This window comes from Mastigoproctus giganteus, chromosome 6, assembly GCF_048544385.1.
Source record: "Mastigoproctus giganteus isolate SK-2022 chromosome 6, ASM4854438v1, whole genome shotgun sequence".
NCBI lineage: Eukaryota > Metazoa > Arthropoda > Arachnida > Uropygi > Thelyphonidae > Mastigoproctus > Mastigoproctus giganteus.
The window spans coordinates 81,245,674-81,269,851 of record NC_143580.1 but is presented as its reverse complement, the minus strand read 5'-3'; the positions used below and the strand labels follow the sequence as shown (position 1 = coordinate 81,269,851).

Here is a 24,178-nt window from a genome sequence, read left to right as displayed (position 1 = left end):
GGGATACATTTGCACATCTCCAGTCCGTGGGAACCTCCCCAGAGTCCAAGGATGCTCTCATAATTATGGCTAAGGATTTGCTTAGTTGCTTTGCCACCTCCTTTAATATAACTGGATAGATCCCATCCACCCCAGGTGCTTTTCTTACGTTTAACTTCAACAATTTCTCTTCCACTTTGCTCTCAGTTATTACAAGATCATTAAGCACCCTGCTACAATTTGATAACCTTCTGCTATTTTCAAACCTTAATAACTTCTCATGTGTGAATGTAGATGCAAAATACTCATTCAGTTTGTTTGCTATCTGAGCAGGATCATCAACAGTCGAACCATCGATGTCAAGTGGATCAATCATATTCATCCCCTTCCTTTTAGAGTTTATATAAGTAAAGAAATCCTTGCTGTTTTTCTTAGCATCTTTTGCCAAAGATTTCTCGTAATCCGCCTTCGCCTGCCGAACCTCCTTTGTGACCTGATTACAGACTAGCTTATATCTGCCACAGGCTTCTGCGTCGCCTGATAATTTATATGCATCCCATGCATTTTTCTTCTCTGTCACGAGTCTCATTAGTTCATTTGATAACCATTTAGGCCTAATCCTTGAACAATATTTCTAATAGGTCTAAACTTGCAGATGATGTAAAGATCAGTAGAGTAGTTAATGATTGCCGCCAAGCAGAGCTTCTTCAGAGTGACCTAGATAGCTTTACAGGATGGTCAGAAAAGTGGCAGCTATGCTTTAATTCAGCAAAATGCAAGGTCTTACACCTGGGGAACAGCAACCCCAAAATAACTTATACACTTAGTGGAGTTAAGCTAAAGTCAGTAGTGGAGGAACGGGATTTGGGAGTTATGATACAGTCAGACATGAAGTTGTCCGAGAATTGTGGACAGGTTGCAATGTTGCATGGTATCCTATCGATGATTTATCAAACATTTGCTAGTAGAGGTAACAACATCATAATCCCATAAAGGTGACTTTATAACCTTTGTGATTAAATTATAAACAATTATTTTTTTAAAATTAGTACCAAAAAACCCGGTATTTTTTGTATCCATACTGGTATTTGAATACCAAAAAAAAATTACCGGTATTCAAGATCCTGGGATCTCGGTACTGTTAGCCCTATTCTTAACCAAATGTTTCTGCTTTTGTCTTTTTGAGAAATTTAGCTTTATTTTTGGTCTACTATCACTTGCAGTGAGCAGTCCAAGAGAAAACTGGACACCCAGTTGCAAAAAAACTGTCGGTAGGCCATAAGATGGGTGCTTGTTTAGAAAACCTTTATGCCAAACATGATTAAGAGCAACTGCTTGAGTTTCATGAAACTTTTACATTGATTTTGTCCAAAGATGAGTAACAAGGTAATATATCACCAGTGTATCAACACTGGTGGAATCTATAATGGAGATCATTGATTAGAGGAAAGTTTCAAGGTAGTTTACGGTTTGGTAGTTGATAAATTTCTCCATTACTTTGGAAAAAGTAAAAGTACAATAAGGTGATAATTGGAGAGATTTGTCACCCCTTTTTATGAGCCGGCTGGCTGGCTGGGTGGCTTGGTCCTTGAGGTTGTCACAGACATTCTCTCAGGTATGTCAGACAAACTGTACTTGCTACTTGGGAGTCTAGAACGCTGATGGAACTGATATTCGAGTGACGCTCAAATCAAGTGGACCCAATTTCAAGAAAGTTCAGACAGTCTGTGACAGCCAAATTCTCTGTTGCGCCTTCACGATGGTTGGACTGTTAGTAATCCTGGGTATAACCCCCATGCACAAGCACACTGTGAGTGACCACCTAGGTGTGAACCAACGTAAGCAGGGGTCAAGGTGTCGTTCCCACACCACATGGAGGAATGCCGCCCCTCTGTGTTACTAGGCGGTAGATGACTCTCATCAACCAGTGCAATACCACCACTTTGCTTATTCGAGGCTTGAAGTGGTGGAACCCATGCTTAGTCTCCACAGCTAAGTTCTGGTCAAACCTTCCCCATCTCTTCCATCATGCATTATGACTGATGACTTTTGAGATTATGATAGACATGGTGAGATCCAGTCTTTTTACATTTCGAGGGTACAGCTCTAAAACTGTGTTCGCAGGCCAGCCGTTAGTTAGTACATCAGACCAAACCTATTGGTAACTCTTTAGGAGGCTTCTGGATCAGCTAGTATATAATCTTGCTACCTCTACTCTGCCAGATAGTGAGTGGAGGGAGTCAGAGTAGTGTGTATGTGGAGGGGCATTGTCGAGGCCATGTTATGTCAAGGATCTGGGTATATTCTTACCATGTGTATGCCATATCCAAAAATTTTATTACAGCATATCCCCATTATAACACGGTTCGCTTTACGCTGATTCGCTATAACGCTGTTCTTATATTATAGCCCGTATCTGACTATAATGCTGTCACAGATCACTATAACGCTCTTTTACAGATTGCATTTTTGTCATATTTAACGAAATCGTTTCATTTGATGGAGTCGATAGCTTGAAAATGAATAGCAAAACAGAATTAAAACGTTTCCCATGCCGACTTGAGAAATTTTCTCATGCTCGGTGAAATTTTCTCGCACGCTAATTTAATTGCAGTACGGTGACTTGTTACGTAGTTCCGAGATCAACATTTTAAAAAATGATCAAGTATATTGCTTGTAATATTTGCGTTATATGCATTTATCCGAAGTCTAGTTATCACTCAGTACAGTATTAGACATCATGCGTAACAGACAGTTTACTTGAACATTGTATCATAAAATGCAACCAACGCAGTTACATTTTAGAAGAGTTAATAATGGCCGATAAGAATGAAAAAGCAACAACATCTGAGTGCAGTACGAAGACTATAAATGTAAGAAAAAGACTGAATTTAAAAATTAAATTAGACGTTTTGAAGCGAATCAATTCCGGTCAAAGACAAGTGGATGTGTTCCATTATTTAGGATTTGCAAGTTTAACTGTAAGAACAATTATAAAAAAAATAAAGAATTAATTTTAGCAGCAGTGGGAAAGATAGCTGTTCCACTGCAAGCAACTAGGACTAGGCCGGCTATTAGGATTGAAATGGAAAGACTTTAACTAATTTTATTGAAGATAATATCCAATGCAGAATTCAGTTAAGTTAAATATTATTAAAAGAAGAAAAAAAAAAGAGAGAGAGAGAGAAAGATTAGCCAATATCATGATCTGAAGAAAACTCACCTAAAAAAAAAAAAAAAGTGGAACCATTTAAAACTAGTAAGGGCTGGTTGAATAGATTTCAAATCCAGGGAGAAGCCGCAAGTGCAGAAGGAGCCGAAACTTTCAAAAAGAACTTGTTAAAATTATTGAAGAGGGGGTATTGGTGTTATACTTCTCAACAAATTTATTACCTAGATGAAGCAGGACTTTTGTGGAAACGAATGCCTAAAAGAAGTTTCATATTGAAAGAAGAAAAAACATGCCAAGTTTCAAACCGGCGAAGGATCGGTTGACTTTATTGTTGGGTGGTAACGCTGCGGGGGGATTTAAAATTAATACCCCTTTTAGTTTATTTGGAAGAGGGCCAAAGTTCAACCCAAAATCGACACATTTTTCATGATTAAATTCTTTAATTAAATTCATGATTTTAATTGGAATTTTAAGTTTAATTTTGATACGTAAGTAGTTACCACATAATTATATACGTATGCAATGCAGAATATTTTATATGTACAAATATTTGAATATTAAATATTTTGACCGACATTTGTGCATCTTTTCACTACCATTTATTATTGATTAGGAAATATCCTATGGCACCGACCGCAGCTCACAAATACGTATGTTACCTTATGGGATTGCGGCACTCGTTTAGCGCGGATTCACTTAGCGCTCTGTTTTTACGGAACGAATTGTCAGCATTAAGCGGGAATCACCTGTACTTCATACAGCATGTTCCCCCCCTTACTTTTTCTTACTATTGAATACACCATGAATTGTCAAACTAATAGAGTAAGCTTATCTGTGAAAAGATCTAAACCTCACCAAAACTTCCTGGTTCATTTCACAAATATACGTGGTCTCAATTCTAATATCAACGATGTCCGTATCCACTTGCAGTCTGCCAAACCCCATGTACTTTTTCTAACAGAATCTCAGTTATCGGTTGATTCAACCACAATTTATTCATTACCATTTATTATTGATTAGGAAATATCCTAATCTCAGTTGTCCAAATTATTCGCTGTATAATTCCTTTCGCCTCAAAGGTGGTACTTGTGCATATGTCCATTCCGATATTCCCTGTCAGAGATTTGGTAATTTGGAATCTCCTCTTTTCAATCTTCTCTGGCTTAAAATCTCTACCTCATTCTGTCAAATTCATCTGTTGCCTCTATCATTCTTCCAACTCCAGTGATCACTTGGAACTGTCTGACTTTCTCTCTCTCTCTTTGAAACCTGACTTTCTCCAGTATAATTTTCCTAACAGTGAAGTAATTTTCCTTGGTGATTTTAATGTTCACAACTTGAGCTGGCTTCTGTTTTCTTATCACATGGACCCAGCTGGTCGAGATGCTGAAGCATTTGCAATTACTAATGATCTCACACAAATTGTTCATATATCTACCAGAAAACCAGACAATGCTAACTACGCAGCCAACATGCTTGATCTTTTTATTACAAACAACCCTTCTAAGTTCATGGTCAAGGTGAGTGGTCCTCTGGGCACCTCAGATCACAACTTGGTTATGGTCTCTTCTCCTATGGAGCCTTTCTCTTATGGCCATTCCCAACCTAGTGTTGTTTGGCATTAAAAGAGTAGCCAGTTGGGCAGGAGCAGCAGTGCGTAGCACACGCTTCTTGATTAGACCAGGGTTTGAGCCTGTGACCACCAAATACGGAGGATGCGGAAAGGTCAGGGAATGACCACCCCATATGGGATACACTTAACTATTTGGAACACACTTAAATAGAAAGGGTACAAGAATGTTTGCTGATGCTTTCGAGGCAGTGTTAGGTGGGTTGGAAAACTGCTAGATTGGGGGGATACAAGGACTAATAGATTAACAGTAGCCACTGGCAGAGGTGAAAGTGATTCTTGCACTGCTTCTGTTGGAATGAGTCGCAGCCTGGAAAATAAGATGCAGGATATTTCAGACTGCTGGGAATCATTAGGGTACAAATAAACACATAGGTTGTGTTAGGGTAGCTAAGAAAAAGAACAGGTGCATGTATGCTTGCTTGTACACCAATGCTAGGAGTTTAGTAAATGAATTTGAGGTATTGCTCAAAACATCAAAGGCAGATATTGTGGGGATTTCAGAGACGTGGTGTCACACAGATATAAGGAATGCAGAACTGGAATTTGGGGAGTACAATGTCTACAGAAAGGATAGACAGGATAGGAAGGGAGGAGGGGTTATGCTATTAGTTAAGAAATACATAAAATCCAAGGAAGTGAAGCCAGTCGACATTGCTGGACAGTGCAGTGTCGAGTCAGTTTGGTGTGACATAAGCATTGGGAGATCAAAATTGAGAGTTGGAGTGTGCTATAGGCCTAATGACTCTGATGAGTATAATAAGAAACTGTACGGGGAAATAGAGGGGGCAATAAATTAGAGAGTCTTATAATGGGGGATTTTAATTTCCCAAATATTGACTGGAATTTGAGGCCTGGTCACTCACACACTAGCAAAGCTTTTGTGGATTTATTGGATGATTGTTTTCTATATCAGCATGTTCGGGAGCCAACTAGAGGGAGTAATACTCTTGATTTGATTATCAGTAGTGATTCTTCATGCATTAAGAATCTGCAGGTAAATGAACCACTAGGTGGCAGTGATCACTGTGTGCTGAAGTGGGATTTACTTAAAGAGGTAACTACCATTAGCTGTAAAGGGAAGGGTTATTGCTTTTGTAAAGGTTACTACGATGGACTGAGACAGTATTTAAATTCTATACAGTGGGACCAACTTGATGATGTTACCAACAGCAAATTCAAAATGGGAAGCATTCAAAGAACTTATCTTGGAAGCTACTAGGCTTTACATACCAACTAAGAAATATTGTTCAAGGTTTAGGCCTAAGTGGATGTCAGATAAGCTAATGAGACATATGGCAGAGAAGAAAAATGCATGGGATACATACAAATTAACACATGACACAGAAGCCTACGATAGATACAAGTTTATCTGTAACCAAGTTACAAAGGAGGTTAGGCAGGCGAAGGCAGATTACGAGAAATCTTTGGCAAGGGATGCAAAGAAAAACAGCAAAGAGTTCTTTACTTATGTAAACTCTAGAAGGAAGGGGATGAATCAGATTGGTTCACTTGATATCGATGGGTCAACTGTTGATGATCCTGCTCAGGTAGCTAACAAACTGTATGAATATTTTGCTTCGACATTTACACATGAGGAGTTATTCAGCGAGGGGAATGCCAGAGGTGTATTCAACTCTGGCAGTAAGCTAGAGAATCTTTGTAATAACTGAGAGTAAATGCTAATGCTCCTAAAAAACCAAATAACAACAACAATAACAGCATTACAAGAGTGTAAAATGGGATGACCTGCAAGATTTCGTTTCTTCTTTTCCTTGGTCAGATTACTATTTCAAAAATTCTGATGTCAATTTTGCTTAGATTGTGTCAGTGATATTATTCTTGTAGGGATGGAATCTTTTATTCCACACTCCACCTTAAAATCTCATCCTTTATCTAAACCTTGGTTTTCCAAGAGAAGAACGTTGCTTATCGTAATTTCCTTGTTTTCAAATCTTCAGTTCCACATTCTGCCTACACCAAAACTCATAACAATTGTAAAGCAGTTATGAATTGGTCTAAACTAGATTTTGTACAGGCTAAGAGTAGAAAACTTGCTTCTTGCCAAAATGGTAGCCAAGCATACTGGTCTCTTTTCAAAGCTATTTGCCGCAAGTTTTGCACATCTCTGTTCCCACCTCTGTCAAAACCAGATGGTTGTATTGCTACTTCAACCAAAGATAAAGCTAACCTGCTAGAATTTTATTTTTCTTCCAACTCGTGTATTAATGATCTTGTAAACCACCTCCTACCATTCCCAATGTGCTCTGTTCAGTGCCTCATGTGGTCTTCCATCAAAATTATGTCAGAAAGACCTTGATGCCAAAAATCTCCAGGTCCTGATGGTATTTCTCCACTTGTTCTCAAAATTAATGGAGGCACTGGTTAAAGAAGCACTGCAGGATCATTTAAACAAGACTTCAGTTATAGCTCAGACACAGCATGGTTTTGTTAAGGGGAAGTCTTGCCTGACCAACTTGATTGGATACTATGATGCAGTCACAAAAGAACTGGATGCAGGGAATAACTTTGATATTATATACTTGGATCTTAGAAAGGCTTTTGATACTGTTGCACATGGAAGACTGCTACACAAATTGGAGCAGTGTGACGTTGGAGGCAAATTGCTGCTATGGATAAAGGGGTGGTTGAGGGGGAGAAGACAGAGAGTGGTAATCAATGGACACTGCTCATCGTGGACTGATGTTATTAGTGGAGTCCCTCAGGGCTCAGTGTTGGGTCCATTATTGTTTTCTGTATTTATAAATGATATTGATGATGGTATATCGGGATTAATGTCCAAGTTTGCAGACGATACAAAGGTTGGCAGGGTTGTCAAGGACACTACTGACACTATGCTGCTGCAACAGGATCTGGAAAGGTTGAGCAGATGGGCTGAGAGGTGGCAAATGAAGTTTAACATTGACAAATGTAAAGTACTACACATGGGAAACAGCAACCCAAGAGCAACGTATCAACTCTGTGGTACAACACTGACAGTGGTAGAGAATGAAAGGGACTTGGGGGTGGTTGTGCAAGCAGATATGAAGTTCTCTGAGCAGTGCAGACGGGCTGCAAGAGTAGCTCATGGAGTATTGTCAATGATATACAGGAATTTTTCCAGCAGGGATAAGGAGGTGATTATTCCATTGTATAAGGCGATGGTCAGGCCACACCTGGAGTACTGTATACAGGTCTGGAGGCCTCATTTCAAGAAGGATGTAGAGCTGCTGGAACGAGTACAGAGAAGGGCAACAAGATTAGTGAATGGAACAAAGGGGTGCTCTTACGAAGAAAGGCTTAAGTTTTGCAAATTACAGTGTCTGGAGACTAGGCACCAGCGAGGTGATCTGATAGAGGTGTATAAAGCCTTGAATGGTTTAAGCATGCTCAATGCTGATGGGATTCTTCCTCTTGCTCAGAATAATCACCTGAGAGGGCATAAATTCAAATTGAGGAAAGACAGATGTAGGATAGACGTGCGGAAATTTGCCTTTAGCCAGCGGGTGGTTGGTTGGTGGAACAGACTTCCATCCCTTGTGGTGGATAGCCTAAATAAGTTTAAGGCTCATCTGGACAGGTATTTTGAACGAACAGAGGGGTGAAGTGGAAGTGGTTTTTTTTTTTTTTTTTTGGCTGATGCTGCATAAGCTTGCTTTCTTGCATCAAATGCCTCTACTAATGCTAATGCTAAAAAAACCTGTGCTCCTTAACTTACTCCTGTTCAAATTTTCTCATATCTAGCCAGTTCCTTAAAAGGGTGACATATCCCTCCCATCCAATTATCATCCCATTGCAATGACTTCTACTCTTTCTAAAGTAATGGAGAAATCAATTAACTGCCAACTCTTAAACTATCTAGGAACATTCCATCTGATCAACAATCGGCAGTATGCATTCTGTCAGTGTCGATCCACTGGTGATATTCTGCCTTATGTTATCCATCGATAGACAAATTCAGTAGAAAAGTTTGGTGAAACCCAAACAGTTGCTCTTGACATTTCAAAGGCTTTTGATCATGTTTGGCACAAAGGTCTTCTAAATAAGCTTTCATCCTATGGTTTCTCAACTGTTTTTTTGTAACTGGGTATCCAGTTTTCTCTCTGACCACTCACTGCTGTGATGGTAGCTGGTTCTCTATCTTCTAATTTCTCCACTAATGCTGGATGTTTCTCAGGGTTCAGTTCTTTCTCCAACTCTTTTCCTCTTATATATTAAGGACCTTTTCCATTGACCAAAAATCCTATCCATAGTTTTGCTGATGATAGCACATTGCATTCTGCTTTCCAGTTTTAGAAGCCTTGTCCTGCTCAAACAACTTCAATTTCTTGCTTATCCACTACCAGTTCCTTAAATGCTGATCTCTGGGTAATTCTTCAGTAGGGCAAAGATAACTTAATTGATTTCAATCCTTCTAAAACTCAGTCCTTTATTATATTTCACAAAAAGGATTTTTCTGCTCCTGTACTTACCTTCAATGACACTCCGATTTCTAGGCAGGATCATATATCTCTATTGAGGATTACCCTGACTTCTAATCTCTCTTGGCATAAGCACATTATAGATATTGCTTCCTATGCATCTAAAAACCTGGGTTTTTCTCTTTCACTCTCAGCGTTACTTTTCTTCCAAACAGCTGTTCACTGTGTGCAAATCGCAAATCTGCCCTACCATGGAATATTGTTCCCCACATCTGTGGTAGTGCCCCGAAAACATCTCTCAGAGTTCTAGATTCCATTCAAAAGAGGGCAGTTACGTTAATTAATACCTCATCTCTAACAGAGTCTTTCGCTCTCTGTCTCATAAATGTTCTGTTTCTGTTGCATGCCTTTTCTGTAGATACTTCCATGGGCACTGTTCTTTTGAATTGGCTTCTGTAATTTCCGCCGTCTCTTCCAAAGCAGTCCGAACATGTGCTGCAATCAGACAACATCTTTTACTGTCCAACTTCAAACTCACCGAACCAACTTTTCTTCTTCCTTGTTTATTCATTCATTCTTCCGTTTCCTGGAACAACCTGTCTTTATATGTATTTCCTAAAAATTGTAATCTAAGTCTAATGTCAACAAATATCTTCTTTCATCTTCCCTACCTCTAACCCATGCATGGTACTAAGTAGTATAGTCTAATACATCTCGTGTTTGGGGCTTCATAAAAAAGAAATTTTTAAAAATAATTTTATATTGTCTGAAAAAGAACACATCTAAACAGTTAAATATGGTTTTTTTTTTTTTTACGTGAATAACGTGTATGCTGGGGGTACCCTACGGCGCTCAGGCTGTCATGAAAAGTGAAATGTCTAACCGCTGTTATATCTCTGAAACTAATAGATGATTTATACTTATTTTGTCAGGTATATAATGCCATCGACAAATATGCAAGAAAAAATTAGAAATTTAGATAATTAATATAATTTTTTTCGAAAAAACCAAGAACTTCACATTTTGATCATTTGCTGTTGCGCCTTGATTACTTTTACTCTCAATAACTTCTAAACTATGACAGATAGATAGAAACAGTAAGTGACAGAATTGTTCAGTACGAAACGTAGTTTTTACATCTATAAATAGTTTTGATGTAGCTCTTTTGGTTAACGAGTAATAGCAATGCAAAGTTGTGAGAGTTGAAAAATTCGAGCATTTTCAAGTTTATTTTCAGAATATCTTGAAAACTATGAACGTTAGACAAAAGCAGTAAGCAAAAAAATGTTTACCCTTTGAGAGCTCTATAAGGATATGTAACTAGATATCAAATCAGGTTTTTATTTTTCGAGAGTTGAACAACTCGGTAAAGTAACTACTTCATTCGATTAATTTGGCATTTGTCAAGCGCGCCTCCGTAGCCAGGTGGGAAGGAGCAGCAGTGCATAGCACACGCTTCTTGATTAGACCGGGGTTCGAGCCCGTCACCACCAAATACGGAGGATGCAGAAAGGTCAAGGAATGACCACCGCATATCCTGGAGCAATATGGCCTTAGTTGCTAATCTGAAAAAAAAAAAAAAAAAAAATTCTCAAGCAGTGCGGTTGTGTTTCATTTAGTTAAGTTGTGACGATGCCGAAAGTTGCATCAACTAAACATGTTCAAAAATTGTTCGTCAACTAAACGTGTTCAAAATCACAAATCTGACGTTGAAAAGCAAGCACCAAAATCAGCGGCGGAACGAAGGAGAGAGAGTCATCTAGATTCACATTTCTGTCCAATTTCCCTTTCTTTCTTTCACAATATAACTTCGAATGCTGAGCTGTAGATTTTGTCATGCGTTGTACTTGTTACGTGCAGTGACACAACAAGTACAACATATATGCTCAAGAAAACTCAATTGTACGCAACAAGTACAGTGACGCAACAAGTTACGTTCAATTGAGCAACAGAATTGTTGCCCTTTGAGAGCTCTAGAAGGATATACATATAACTATATTTCAAATTGGGTTTTTAGTTTTCGAGAGTCGAACAACTCGTTAAAGTAACTACTTCGTTCAGTTAATTCGCATTTGTCAAGCAGTGCAGTTGTGTTTCATTTAGTTAAAAGTTACATCAACTAAATGTGTTCAAAGATTTCGAAAAAATCACAAATCTAATGTTGAAAAGCAAGCACCAAAGTCTTGCAGAACGCGAGAGAGAGAGAGAGAGAGAGAGAGAGTTTAAGCGTAAATGCGAGCAAGTTCAATTAGAGACAGATGTCTGGCATCAACATCGAAAAGAACAGTGCAAACATGCAACAATAAAGGTTACCACAAACCTTTATTGTTGATTGTAAATGAAAATACCAAATAAAATAAAAACTGATTTTATTAAGCTTAAATTGTATTTTCTATTTTTTCATTTCACATGGAGCCAACATAGTTTTTTTTTTTTTTTTTGTGAAACGATATTTATATGAATCTTTTTACCTGGTAGAGCCCCTTAATCAAACTTTCATCTTTGTGACGTGACCAATAATAAAGCAGAAGAAAGAATCTGTATATGGCTTTATACAAACATTAAATATGTTGAACCAAAATCTCAACAGGAGCAGATTAGCATTAGCATTAGTAGAGGCATATGATGCAAGAAAGCAAGCTTATTCAGCATCAGCCAAAATAAAAAAAAAAAACCACACACACCACTCCCATTTCACCCCTCCGTTCGTTCGAAATACCTGTCCAGTTGAGCTTTAAATTTGTTTAGGCTATCAACTTCAACAACAAGTGATGGAAGTCGGTTCCACCAACCAACCATCCGCTGGCCAAAGGCAAATTTCCGCACATCTATCCGACATCCGTCCTTCCTCAATTTGAATTTATGCCCTCTGAGGTGATTATTCTGAGCAAGATGAAGAATCCCATTGGCATTGAGCATGCTCAAACCATTCAAAGCCTTATACACCTCTATCAGATCACCTCGCCGGTGCCTAGTCTCCAGAGGCGCCTCCGTAGCCAGGTGGGAAGGAGCAGCAGTGCGTAGCGCACGCTTCTTGATTAGACCGGGGTTTGAGCCCGTCACCACCAAATACGGAGGATGCGGAAAGGTCAAGGAATGACCACCGCATATCCCGGAGCAATATGGCCTTAGTTGCTAATGCTCCTAAAAAAAAAAAACCAAAAAAAAAAAAAAAAAAAACCAAGCCTAGTCTCCAGACTCTGTAATTTGCAAAACTTAAGCCTTTCTTCGTAAGAGCAACCCTTTGTTCCATTCACTAATCTTGTTGCCCTTCTCTGTACCCGTTCCAGCAGCTCTACATCCTTCTTGAAATGAGGCCTCCAGACCTGTATACAGTACTCAAGATGTGGCCTAACCATTGCCTTATACAAGGGAATAATCACCTCCTTATCCCTGCTAGAAAAATTCCTGTATATCATTGACAAGACACCAGAGCTACTTTTACAGCTCGTCTGCACTGCTCAGAGAACTTCATATCTGCCTGCACAATTACCCCCAGGTCCTTTTCATTCTCCACCACTGTCAGTGTAGTACTGCAGAGTTGATACGTTGCTCTGGGATTACTGTTTCCCATATGTAGTACTTTACATTTGTCAATGTTAAACTTCATTTGCCACCTCTCAGCCCATCTGTTCAACATTTCCAGATCCTGTTGCAGCAGCATAGCGTCAGTAGTGTCCTTAACAACCCTGCCAACCTTTGTATCATCTGCAAACTTGGACATTAAACTTGATATCCCATCATCAATATCATTCATAAACACCGAAAACAACAACGGACCCAACACTGAACCCTGAGGAACTCCACTAATAACATTAGTCCACGTTGAGCAGTGTCCATTGATTACCACTCTCTGTCTTCTGCCACTCAACCATCCCCTTATCCATAGCAGCCATTTGCCTCCAATGCCACACTGCTCCAATTTGTGCAGCAGTCTTCTATGTGCAACAGTATCAAAAGCCTTTCTAAGATCCAAATATATAATATCAGAGTTATTCCCTGCATCCAGTTCTTTTGTGACTACATCATAGTATCCAATCAAATTGGTCAGGCAAGACCTGCCTTTAACAAAACCATGCTGCGTCTGAGCTATAACTGAATTCTTGTCTAGATGATCCTGCAGTGCTTCTTTAACCAGTGCCTCCATTAATTTACCTGGAACAGAAGTTAAACTAACAGGTCTATAATTACTTTTGTCAGCCTTTGATCCTCCTTTGTGAATTGGGGTTACATTTGCACATCTCCAGTCTATGGGTACCTCCCCTGAGTCCAAAGAAGCTCTCATAATTATGGCTAGGGGTTTGCTTACTTCCTTTGCTGCCTCCTTTAATATAACTGGATAGATCCCATCCACCCCAGGTGCCTTTTTTATGGTTATCCTCAACAATCTCTCCTCCACTTTCCTCTCAGTTATTACAAAATCATCCAGCTCACTGCCAATGTTTACTTTACCTACATCATTCTCCTTCCTGAATAACTCCTCATGCGTGAATGTAGATGCAAAATACTTGTTTAGATTGTTAGCCACCTGAGCAGGATCCTCAACTGTTGAACCATCAATATCCAGTGGACCAATCTGATTCATCCCTTTCCTTCTTGAGTTTAAATAGGTAAAGAACTCTTTTCTGTTTTTCTTTGCATCCTTTGCCAAGGATTTTTCGTAGTCTGCCTTTGCCTGCCTAATCTCCTTTGTGACTTGGTTACAGACCAACTTATATCTATCATAGGCTTCCATGTCACCCATTAATTTGTATGTATCCCATGCATTTTTCTTCTCTGCCACATGTCTCATTAGTTCATCTGACGAGTTCATCAGATACATATATATCATTAGAAGAATCTGTATATATCATTAGAAGAATTTACATCTTGGCATACATTTGGTGACATTATTTTTGAATTTCCTTGTGGCAAATTGCTGGCTAAATTTGTCTCCTGCTTCATGGAGGCAAATATAAATTTTCTTTCCTAATTTCCCTGACAAAGCAATATGAATCTGCATTGTAAAGAATGGATTTTGCCATTGACTGATTGAATGATTACATAACTTTCCTTTTGACCATAAAAACTTAATGTTCTTCAAGAAGTCATTTCTTTTCATAAAAATGATTTTTTTGTAAGCAATTTATTAATTTCACTGACAAATTCTTCATCGTGTTTATAAATTCCTTCTGTACTGTCAACATCCTTTTGAAAACAAATTTGGTTGTCTTTCAAGAGGTGATTTTATAGCCTTGTTTAATCTATCCATGAAATTTTGCAGCATTTGAAATTGCATAATTTTTGCACTGCCATTGTCACCCAACATTTTCAAATGCTAATTATGTACCATCAGGTCAGTTTAATGTGACAGTTTAAAAGCTGATTGCATAAAATTTTAAATTTTCTTTTCTTCCCATAAGCCTTTCTTTTGTATTTCAACATTTCAGCAGTTGATCTGCAAGCATGAATAGTGTACAATTTATTTTCTGTTCATTAGTATGAATGTTTTTTCCTCCTCTACAATAATTGTATATTTTTTTATCTGCACTTGTGTGAATTTATCATAAATAGACTTTTGCCATGATTTTGGCTTTTCCTCTTAAAGATGGTACATAATCACTGAAAGAATTTTCAGCTGTTCTCTCTCTGGAATTACATGTGCTGAATTTTGGTTGGCAGTTATTCATCTTTGTGAAAAGCACAAGACTAACATTGTTAGTTTGTTGAATTTGATTAAATGTTTGCATTTTTGTTTTCTTATATTAAATAAGGAATCAGCAAATTCATTGTCCTCTTAGAAATCCCTCTTAAATATCTGAAACAGTTTCAGCTTTTCTCCTAATTTTGTGTATACATTTTCAGAATTAATTATTTATTTCATTGTTGAACTGAAAATAAATTAGAATTTTATTCAGTAAAATTTTAATTCTATGATAAATTATTAATTTAAAAAAGAAAAATAAATGGCCGCAGCATTACATCTATTGCAGTTTACATTTGTGACAATACAAATCAGCATGTTAACAACCTGTAGGTACTCAAGACCAGAAGGCAGTACTGTAGTTATATTTTATGTTTTTGTAAAATTAAAAAAGACTTAATTTAAAATAAGCGGATTACCACAGAATAATATTTGCATTTCTTAAAATTGCTTCATTAACCAACATAAAACAAGGAAAATGATCTTTTAATGCTGGTTTAATGATGATTACAGTTGACTGTTAGGATGAAGTAGTTTCTCTGTTATAATGCAGAGGCTACTAAATGTAATAGTGTTGTAGGCTTTTTATGTTAGTTCCTCCTTCCCGAAATCCCCCAAATTTTAACCTTGTTTGGGAATTTTCTGGACTGGACTGTACAAGAATTTACTTCTTTTGACTACAGTATTAATTAAATTCTTGTAATCAGTTAAGAAGGAAGTAACAGTGAGGACTACCAAGGGTTTGACTAATTACAATTGAGGTAATACAGGCAGTTCCCGACTTTACAAGTTAATTCGTTCCTAGTGTGGGCTCGTAAAGCAAAAACTCATAAAGTGGGAACTTATTTCCCATAGACATAATGTTAAAAATAGGGGTTGCATTCTCAACAATAAAATTAGTTAGTTAATTAGTTTGTTTAAACAATGATTGATTTCTCCAAAGAAAGGAAAACGTAGCCTGTAAAATCAAGCAAATTATAATAAAAAAGTAAAGTGCAGCCATTATCAACCCACTGCAGAGTGGAAGCCTCCTCAACAATTCATGCTGAGGGAAATGGACCATAATCTGCCACGCTGGTCCAGTGCGGGTTGGCAGATCGACCGTATTCAGCAGACAGGGGCTTGAACCCCGGTCTACTCAAAGAGCGTGTGCTACTGCACTCCCGCTCCTGCCCACTCGGTTACGGAGGCCGTCTAATAAAGAAATTATTTACGACTTACAAATGTTAAAGAATGTTTATTTTTCATCATCATCGACTAAATGCACACTCGGTGATCACTCATTATTGGCTCGGCACTCGTTGGTTTGTTGCACAAAGAATGGTCTTCTTCAGAAATGCTTCAAGAGGCGTTTGTTTCCAATATAACTTCTCTTTTCTTTATAAATTTCAATAGCATGTATAAGCATTTTTTAATGGATTTTTTGAATGCACAAATTTTTTTTTAAAGCATTTTTTGAATGCACAAATTGCAATTAACACAATTTGCGCAGAGTAACAAGTTTATGAAGCATAAAAAAAAGGAATGAAGAGAAGATTCTGAAATTTTATTTGTTTTTTATGCGATTGAAGATTTCAGTAAGGGGAAATGCATTTCCCCTTTACTTTATTTCACCATAATAATGCAAAAATCCACACAATTCCAGCTATCGGTATTTTCGCAAATGCAATAAAAAAAAAGGTAAACTGCAGCCATTATCAACCCACTGCAGGATGGAAGCCTCCTCAACAATTCACGTTGAGGGAAATGGACCATAATCTGCCACGCTGGTCCAGTGCAGGTTGGCAGATCGACCGTATTTAGCAGTCAGGGGCTTGAACCCCGGTCTACTCAAGGAGCGTGTGCTACTGCACTCCCGCTCCTGACCACTGGGCTACAGAAATGCAATAATATGGAGTTTACTACCCATTTATAATTGCTTGCAGTAACAGAAAAGCCCAATAAACTGGAAAGTGCAAATTGTTTTTATTGTTTTATGGTAATGACCTCTAGAAATGTGCTTTAGAAAAATATCACAAAGCTGTTCAAAATTGGTTCTTACAACAAAGCATATGATAACGATGAAAGTGTAATGCATTTTAATGATTTGAATTGGTAACTAATACAATTTACACTATAAAAACGATCTTTTAGAGAGTTATATAGCGAAAATTTCAACTTCCAAGGTCATGGAACGAATTACCAAACAACAACGTGTTATTGGGTTCACATTACGATATTTTCACGATACGATGGGGTTTGTTGGTTGGATTTTTTTTTTTTTAGAAGCATTAGCAACTAGGCCATATTGCTTCAGGGATATGCGGTGGTCATTCCCTGACTTTTCTGCATCCTCCGTATTTGGTGGTGATGGGCTTGAACCCCAGTCTAATCAAGAAGCGTGTGCTACGCACTGCTGCTCCTGCCCACCTGGCTACTGAGGCACCGTAAAGCGGGGTGCACTGTATTGTATAACTAAACACATGGTTTGAAATGTGATATGTATGAATGTTTAACATTCATTTTTTGCAATTAATTTCATATTTTCGATTTTGTTGATACTTGAAAAAAAAAAAAAAAAAAATTGTGAACTCGTAAAGTGGGAACTGCCTGTATTTTTATAGATATATTTATCAAGTTTATATTTTTTATTTGTTTGTTATTTATTTGTATTTTTATCAAGTGCCTCTGCTTGATCAGCATAATTTGAATATTCTTATAGAGTAATTGTGTAATGACCAATGCGATCAAGCAGATAGTATTGATGGTGGAAAAGTGATTCAAAGAAGCAAATTTATATGGCATCAACAAAAAAATATTAAAAAACACACAGAAATACTACCCTCCTCATCTGGCCATCCATTCTTAATAAAGTGTGTAATCCTCTTTTAGTTTATCCTGACTATGTACTTCCACAACAAAAGATACAAATTTATTCTAGAAATCAGTTACTTTCTGGCTGAAAGCATATTTTCACACATCTGTTTTGCAACAATCCTTTTTCAATTTAAATTTATGTCCCTTTTATGGTCAGTTATCTAAGAAAGAGTAAGGATGTCATCAGCATTCAGTTTATTCAATTGATTTAATGCCTTAAACAAATTATTTAAGTCTCCTTGAATGATTTTATTTTTTTGTTTGTTTCTCCATGCAAAATGCTCAGTTTCCATATGCCACAATTTGCAAAACCGAAGTCTCTCTTGATACCTTTTGGTACCCCTGATTAATTGTTTTGATCTTGTTTAAACTCATTCCAAAAGATCTATCTTTCGTAAAATGAGGCTTTCATTATATGCAGTACTCAAGGTGTTTCCCCAACCATTGCCTTATTGACCCATCCTATCTTTTCCATTCTCCTCCATACCCATGTCTCAAAACTTTCCAATCTTTTGTAGTCCAATCTCAGTATCCATGTCTGTGCTTTATAAAGTACTACACTCCATACCAGACATCATATCAATCTTTTCCTTAAATCAATTCCTAAACTCCCACATAAACTTCATCATCACTTCTCAAAAGCTTGTTTACCCATTACTCTTATTTGTCTGCTGCTGTTTGTTCTTCCCTCATTCCTGAAACTTTGGTTTCGGGAATGGGGGAGAGGAAGAACAAGGCCTTCCATGTTTTACTTTCGTCTATTTTAAAGTTCTTGGCATTATCTTTTCCACATGCAATATCAAACTTTTCTTTTATATTGGTATCATTACTATAGTCCTAAAATCTTCTGGCCATTTCCCATGCCCATACATAAAGCTACATAATTCTGATTCTAATTCCCTTAAAGCCACTTCCCCTAATAACTTTATAAACTCACTTGAATTCCATTGTTACCTACTGCTTTATTTCTATTCATTTCCTTTAATGCTGCAAGTATCTCCTGCTTCTTTGACTGGCCCGAAGCTATCTTGATTTATTATTTCTATGTTATATGGGAATTTTGCTAGCAAGGAAAAGGTGACTGACCCCTTGTGTAATACAGTGGTCAGGCCACACCTTGAGTACTGCATACAGGTCTGGAGGCCTCATTTTAGGAAGGATGTAGAGCTGCTGAAATGAGTACAGAGAAGGGCAACGAGATTTATGAGTGGAATAAAGGGTTGCTCTTACCAAGAAAGGCTTAAATTCTACAAATTGCAGCATCTGGAGACTAGGCACCTGCGAGGTGATCTAATTGAGGTACATAAGGCCTTGAATGGTTTGAGCATGCTCAATGCTGATGAGATTCTTCCTCTTGCTCAGATTACCCCAGGGGGCTTATATCTGGCGAGTATGGGCTTGGTAAGTCCTGAGCTGGATATCATCATTTTTCTCTTTCTTGCCTTCTTGGTGATTCCCTTCTACTTCTGACACTCTCTCTCATGGTAACACGGGAAAATTTTTTTTTTTTTTTTTTTTTTTTTTGGCTGGGGCAGCATAAGCCTCACGCTTCCTTGCACCATATGGCTAATAATAATTACTCACCTTAGGGGACATAAATTCAAATTGAGGAAAGACAATTATAAAATAGATGTGTGGAAATTTGCCTTTAGCCAGCAGGTGGTTGATAGTTGGAACAAACTTCCATCTGTTGTAGTGGAGGTCAACAATTTAAATAAGTTCAAGGCAGAACTAAACAAACATTTAGAGTGAATGGATGGGTGAAATGGGAAGGGGTGGTTTTTTTTTTTTTTTTTTTATGGCTGATGCTATATGAGCTTGCTTTCTTGTAGCATATGCCTCTGCTAATGTTATCAAAATCATCTGTCATTTGTTTGGGGGGGGGGGGGGTCCTCTAATCTGCAGGTACTCCTCCTGAGATAGGAATAGTTAAAAAACGAGTCCTATATTCAAAAATATGCTGCTAAATATCAGTACAAAGCACATTCAAGAGTGCTGCTGTACAAAGAAACTCCTTAAATGAAATGAACAGACATTATTATTAAAGGGTTGTATACTCATATTATTCAACAGTTTGTAGTTCTTTAAATGTTGCTGAATTTCGGACTTGAACCTATTCATAAATAAACTAATGAAGCTACTTAGATACAAGGTGGTATTCCATCTGTTTTATTAATCAGGTACTTTGACTGCTTGAGCAAATAGTATGTCAGAATGTTTGCATATTCTTGCTCAATACCAAAGGCATTGCTAAAAACTTCAGCTAGTTATTCAATATTTTTTATATTTTTATATAAAAAAAAAAGTGGCTTAGGATTGAAGTGCTAATTGATAATACTTTCAACTTTAGATTGCTTTTCAAACTGAAATTGAAAAGATTATCAATTAATTACTAATAGTGTGTTTAAATTTTTGAAAATTTTATTTCCGATGTAAATTTTATTTTACCTTCTATCACAGTTCTCTCTCACTCTCGCACACAGATATCAGTCAGCATAAGCTTTCATTGGATTCATATGCCGGACATCGTCAGTCTTTGGATTCACAGTTCAGTTTTCACATGAGTGAACAAGAATTTTTAGCTCATGCTCTTTCTCGACATCAGAGACGTAAAACAAGGAAGGAACGTGAACGATTATTTCGATCTTGCAATCGAGTTCATCCTTGGTTTCCTGTTGGTCGAAGAGGCAGTGATACTTCTCAGCAGAGTACTGCTATTGCAACATCCTTTGCAGCTGCTTCTAAAGCAACCATCACTAAAGCCACTAGTACTGGGGATTTACATCAAGCTGTATTATTGCATCGCCCTTCATCAGCATTTATATTTCCTCATGCAGTTACCAAAAGACAAAAACTTGTTAATCCTCCTTTCACTCATGGAATGACAGACAATTCTCATCTTCAGAATAACCTCGCTAAGATATCCATAAAAGATGCCTCCCCTGTATTAGGTACAAATCAGATTGTTCAACAAGCAAAAAGTGGAATAGCTGAGTTTCCATCATCAGCACTACAACAGGTTCCATTTTCCATGCAGCCTCAAATTGCACCTACTGGATACATGCCTATTAGTTATATGGGGAGTGCAATACTTCCTGGCCAAGTTGGAGGCTTTATTCCTGGATGTCTTAATGCAGCACCACTTCCTAGTAATGTTGATTATGCCAGTTTTAGTGGGTTGTCATATGGTGCACCATTTAATTCATATATAGGAATAGAAACAGTAATGCCATATCATCAACCAATTTTGCCACTTCATCCAACTCTTGATAGCTCGAGTGAAGGGGAATTTTTTCCAATAATAATGACTGAGAGTGAATTTACAGATGCGGGCCACAGATCCTATGATGAGATTCAAATTCTCTCAGCTCAAAGATTAATGCAACAGCAACAGCAAGCACAGCATATGGCAGCCCTAAATGATTACATTATACCATTTCCAAGAGAAGACCAACAGCCCATTGTGCAATCACCTGCCAGTTCTGGTTGTGTCTCAAAAGTACATCAGCAGCAGAGTCCACAACAGGAAATCATGGGATCATCAGACAGACATCTAACTGAAACATCAGCACAAGGGTCACCTTCTTCACCTCCACAAGCTCCACAACCTACCTCAGCATGCCAATCTCTTTCTGGTGTTGGAAAGAATGTTTCACAACTTTCCCAAATTGGTACTGTTTCCTCAAATTCACAGAATCCAGTAGAGGAGATTGAACTGATTGGCCAAACATCAAGGACAGTCTCAGCACAGAAATCAGGGCAGAGGTCTAGAGCTAGCTCTACAAGTCAGACAAAAGGAATTTCTAGGTTTAGCAACCACAACAATAGCACATGTAATACAGATAATCTACTTAAACCTACCCATACTGCTACAGCTTCTGAAACACAGGATCATGTGTCAAGATAAGTATTAGTAATAATACTCTGTAAAATTGTATATTTTTTAAGATGTTTAACATTTACTTTTGTACTTTACAATAAAGATCATTTATTTATAATTTTCAGTGATAATTTATATCAAACAAAATTGCCCAGAAATATTTTTAAACATTGGTCTTGTCATGAAATTTTGTTATTTAAAAACTTTATTTGTTACCTAGGCAATATGAAGTAAGACAGGCAACAAACGAGCTTTAATTTTGCTAGTTATATAGTAGAAACAGAAATAAATGTTTTTTACATTTGAAATCCCTATTTAGTACTTCTTTGGGATAGGAACAACTTTATTGTGTTTTAAAAAAAAGTACAGTGGTGAAGCTACAAATTCTAAACCTTCCCTCATGCAAGATTCATGACTGGCAACACCTAAGCTCTAATCATATAAGTCATGACCCCCTCGCCCTTTCTATCCTCAGCATATGCATGGCTGCGTGGTAGTTTTTCTAGAGAAAATGTAGTAATGTAAAATTTAAATATAACTATCTATTTCTTTTAGGTAAAATAAGATATCCAGAGATCTGCAGAACTTTGGATATCTTATATAATATTTAAAAATTTTTTAAAAATTTGCTATTGATATTCAGTGTAATTTTATTCTTACAGTCTGTTAAATGGACAATCAAAATTTTTCATAGAGTAATACATCTCAGATTTGCTCTGCATCTAACATGCAGTGAATCTTAATGAGCATAGGCAAAGTTCTTGAGACAAAGTATACTAGAATAATGAAAGTCTTACTTAAGATAAGCTTATCAAATGAATCACTTATAAGTTTATCAAGTGGAAATCTGCTGTACACCAATGGAAACAGTGAAAGGAGTGAAGGTGGAGTTGGGTTTCTGGTCCATAAATATTTTAAAAACAACATGTTGGAATTCAAAAGTGCATCACCAAGAGTGTCAAGACTAATACTCAAGATTTCTAAGAGGTACAAGCTAAAGATTATAATGATTTATGCACCAACATCGAGCCATGATGATGAAGAGGTTGAAGAAACGTACACCAAAATTGAGTCTTCTAGATGAGCAGAAAACCCACTACACTATTATCATGGGAGACTTCAATGCTAAGGTTGGAAAAAGACAAAACAGCGCAGAAAGAGGAACTATAGGAAATTTTGGAATTGGTGAAAGAAATGAAAGAGGAAAAAGACTTGTGGAATTTGCAGAATCTCAAGGACTGTCAGTAAAGAACACTTTTTTCAAGAAAAGGGTAAACAGAAAGTGGACATGGAAGAGTCCAAATGGATTAACTACTAATGAAATCGACTTCATCCTCACTAACAGAAGATATATTGTGAATGATGTTACCGTCCTGAATAAGGTAAATGTTGGAAGTGATCACAGAATGGTAAGATGCACACTTGATATAGATGTAGAAAAGGAAAGGAAAAAACTGACTCTAGTAAATAATACAAAGGTCTTTGAGATAACAGAAGAGGAGAAAAAACAGTATGTACTGGAACTTAAGAACGTGTTTGAGCTTCTGCAGACTGCTCAGGACCAAGATATTGACGAGGAATATTACAACTTTCTGAAAGTGATAAAGCCCAAAAAACCTGTAGGGGAAAAGAAATCCAAAGAAGAAAAAATTAGTCAAGAAACACTTGTCATGATGAACTGAAGATGACAAATGAAAAGCAAGAAAAACACTGACAGGGAGAAAATTGAGTATACTGAGTTATGCAAAGCGATTAGAAAGAGACTCAGAGAGGACGTAAGAAGATTTAACACAAGAAAAGTAGAACAAGCATTAAGGGAAAACAAAGGATTTAAATCAGCAGCCATGAGCAGTAATACAGAAAGACAAATGATACTGAAACTGAAGAATAGCAATGGTGTACTTATAAACAGCAGAGAAGGCATAATTCAAATAGCAGAAGACTACTATAGAGAATTATACAAGGAGCAGGGGAATGATACCAGCAGTGGGTAAGATGGATTGCAAAGTAGCAACACATACGACATACCTGATATTCTTCCTGATGAGGTAGAACATGCATTGAAGAAAATGAAGAATCAGAAAGCCACGGGAGAAGATGAAGTTACTGTAGAGTTGTTAAAATTGGGAGGAAGAGACATAACACAAAAACTGGCAAGACTCTTCACAAAGTGCATTAGAAAAGGTGTGACGCCTAAGCAGTGGAATAATGCAATCATAGTTTTGCTGCATAAGAAAGGAGATAAATCAGAAATTGGAAATTATAGACCAATTAGCTTGTTATCCCACATCTAAAAGTTGTTCACAAGGGTCATTACTAACAGATTAGAAAGAATACTTGATGAGAATCAACCGAAACAGCAAGCTGGCTTTAGGACAGGATTCTCAACTATGGATCACCTTCACGTAATATCACAGCTAATGGAGAAAACAAATGAATATAAAACACCATTATGCCTGGCATTTGTGGATTATGAAAAGGCATTTGACTCCATACAGCATAAGGCAATGTTTCGGGCACTGGAAAGATAAGGCATAGATACCCCATATATGATTAT

At 37.4% G+C, this 24,178-nt stretch overlaps 1 protein-coding gene across 1 annotated transcript in view; it reads left to right on the top strand.

The window, feature by feature from the left end:
• Nucleotides 1-21,648, top strand: part of smo (smoothened, frizzled class receptor) — a 289,675-nt gene extending 268,027 nt beyond the window's left edge. Inside the window, exon 12 of the mRNA XM_090376231.1 lies at nucleotides 20,225-21,648. Coding sequence (XP_090232357.1) covers nucleotides 20,225-21,648 — 1,424 coding nt within the window. The remainder of the gene's footprint in view (nucleotides 1-20,224) is intronic.
• The last annotated feature ends 2,530 nt before the right edge of the window (nucleotides 21,649-24,178 follow it).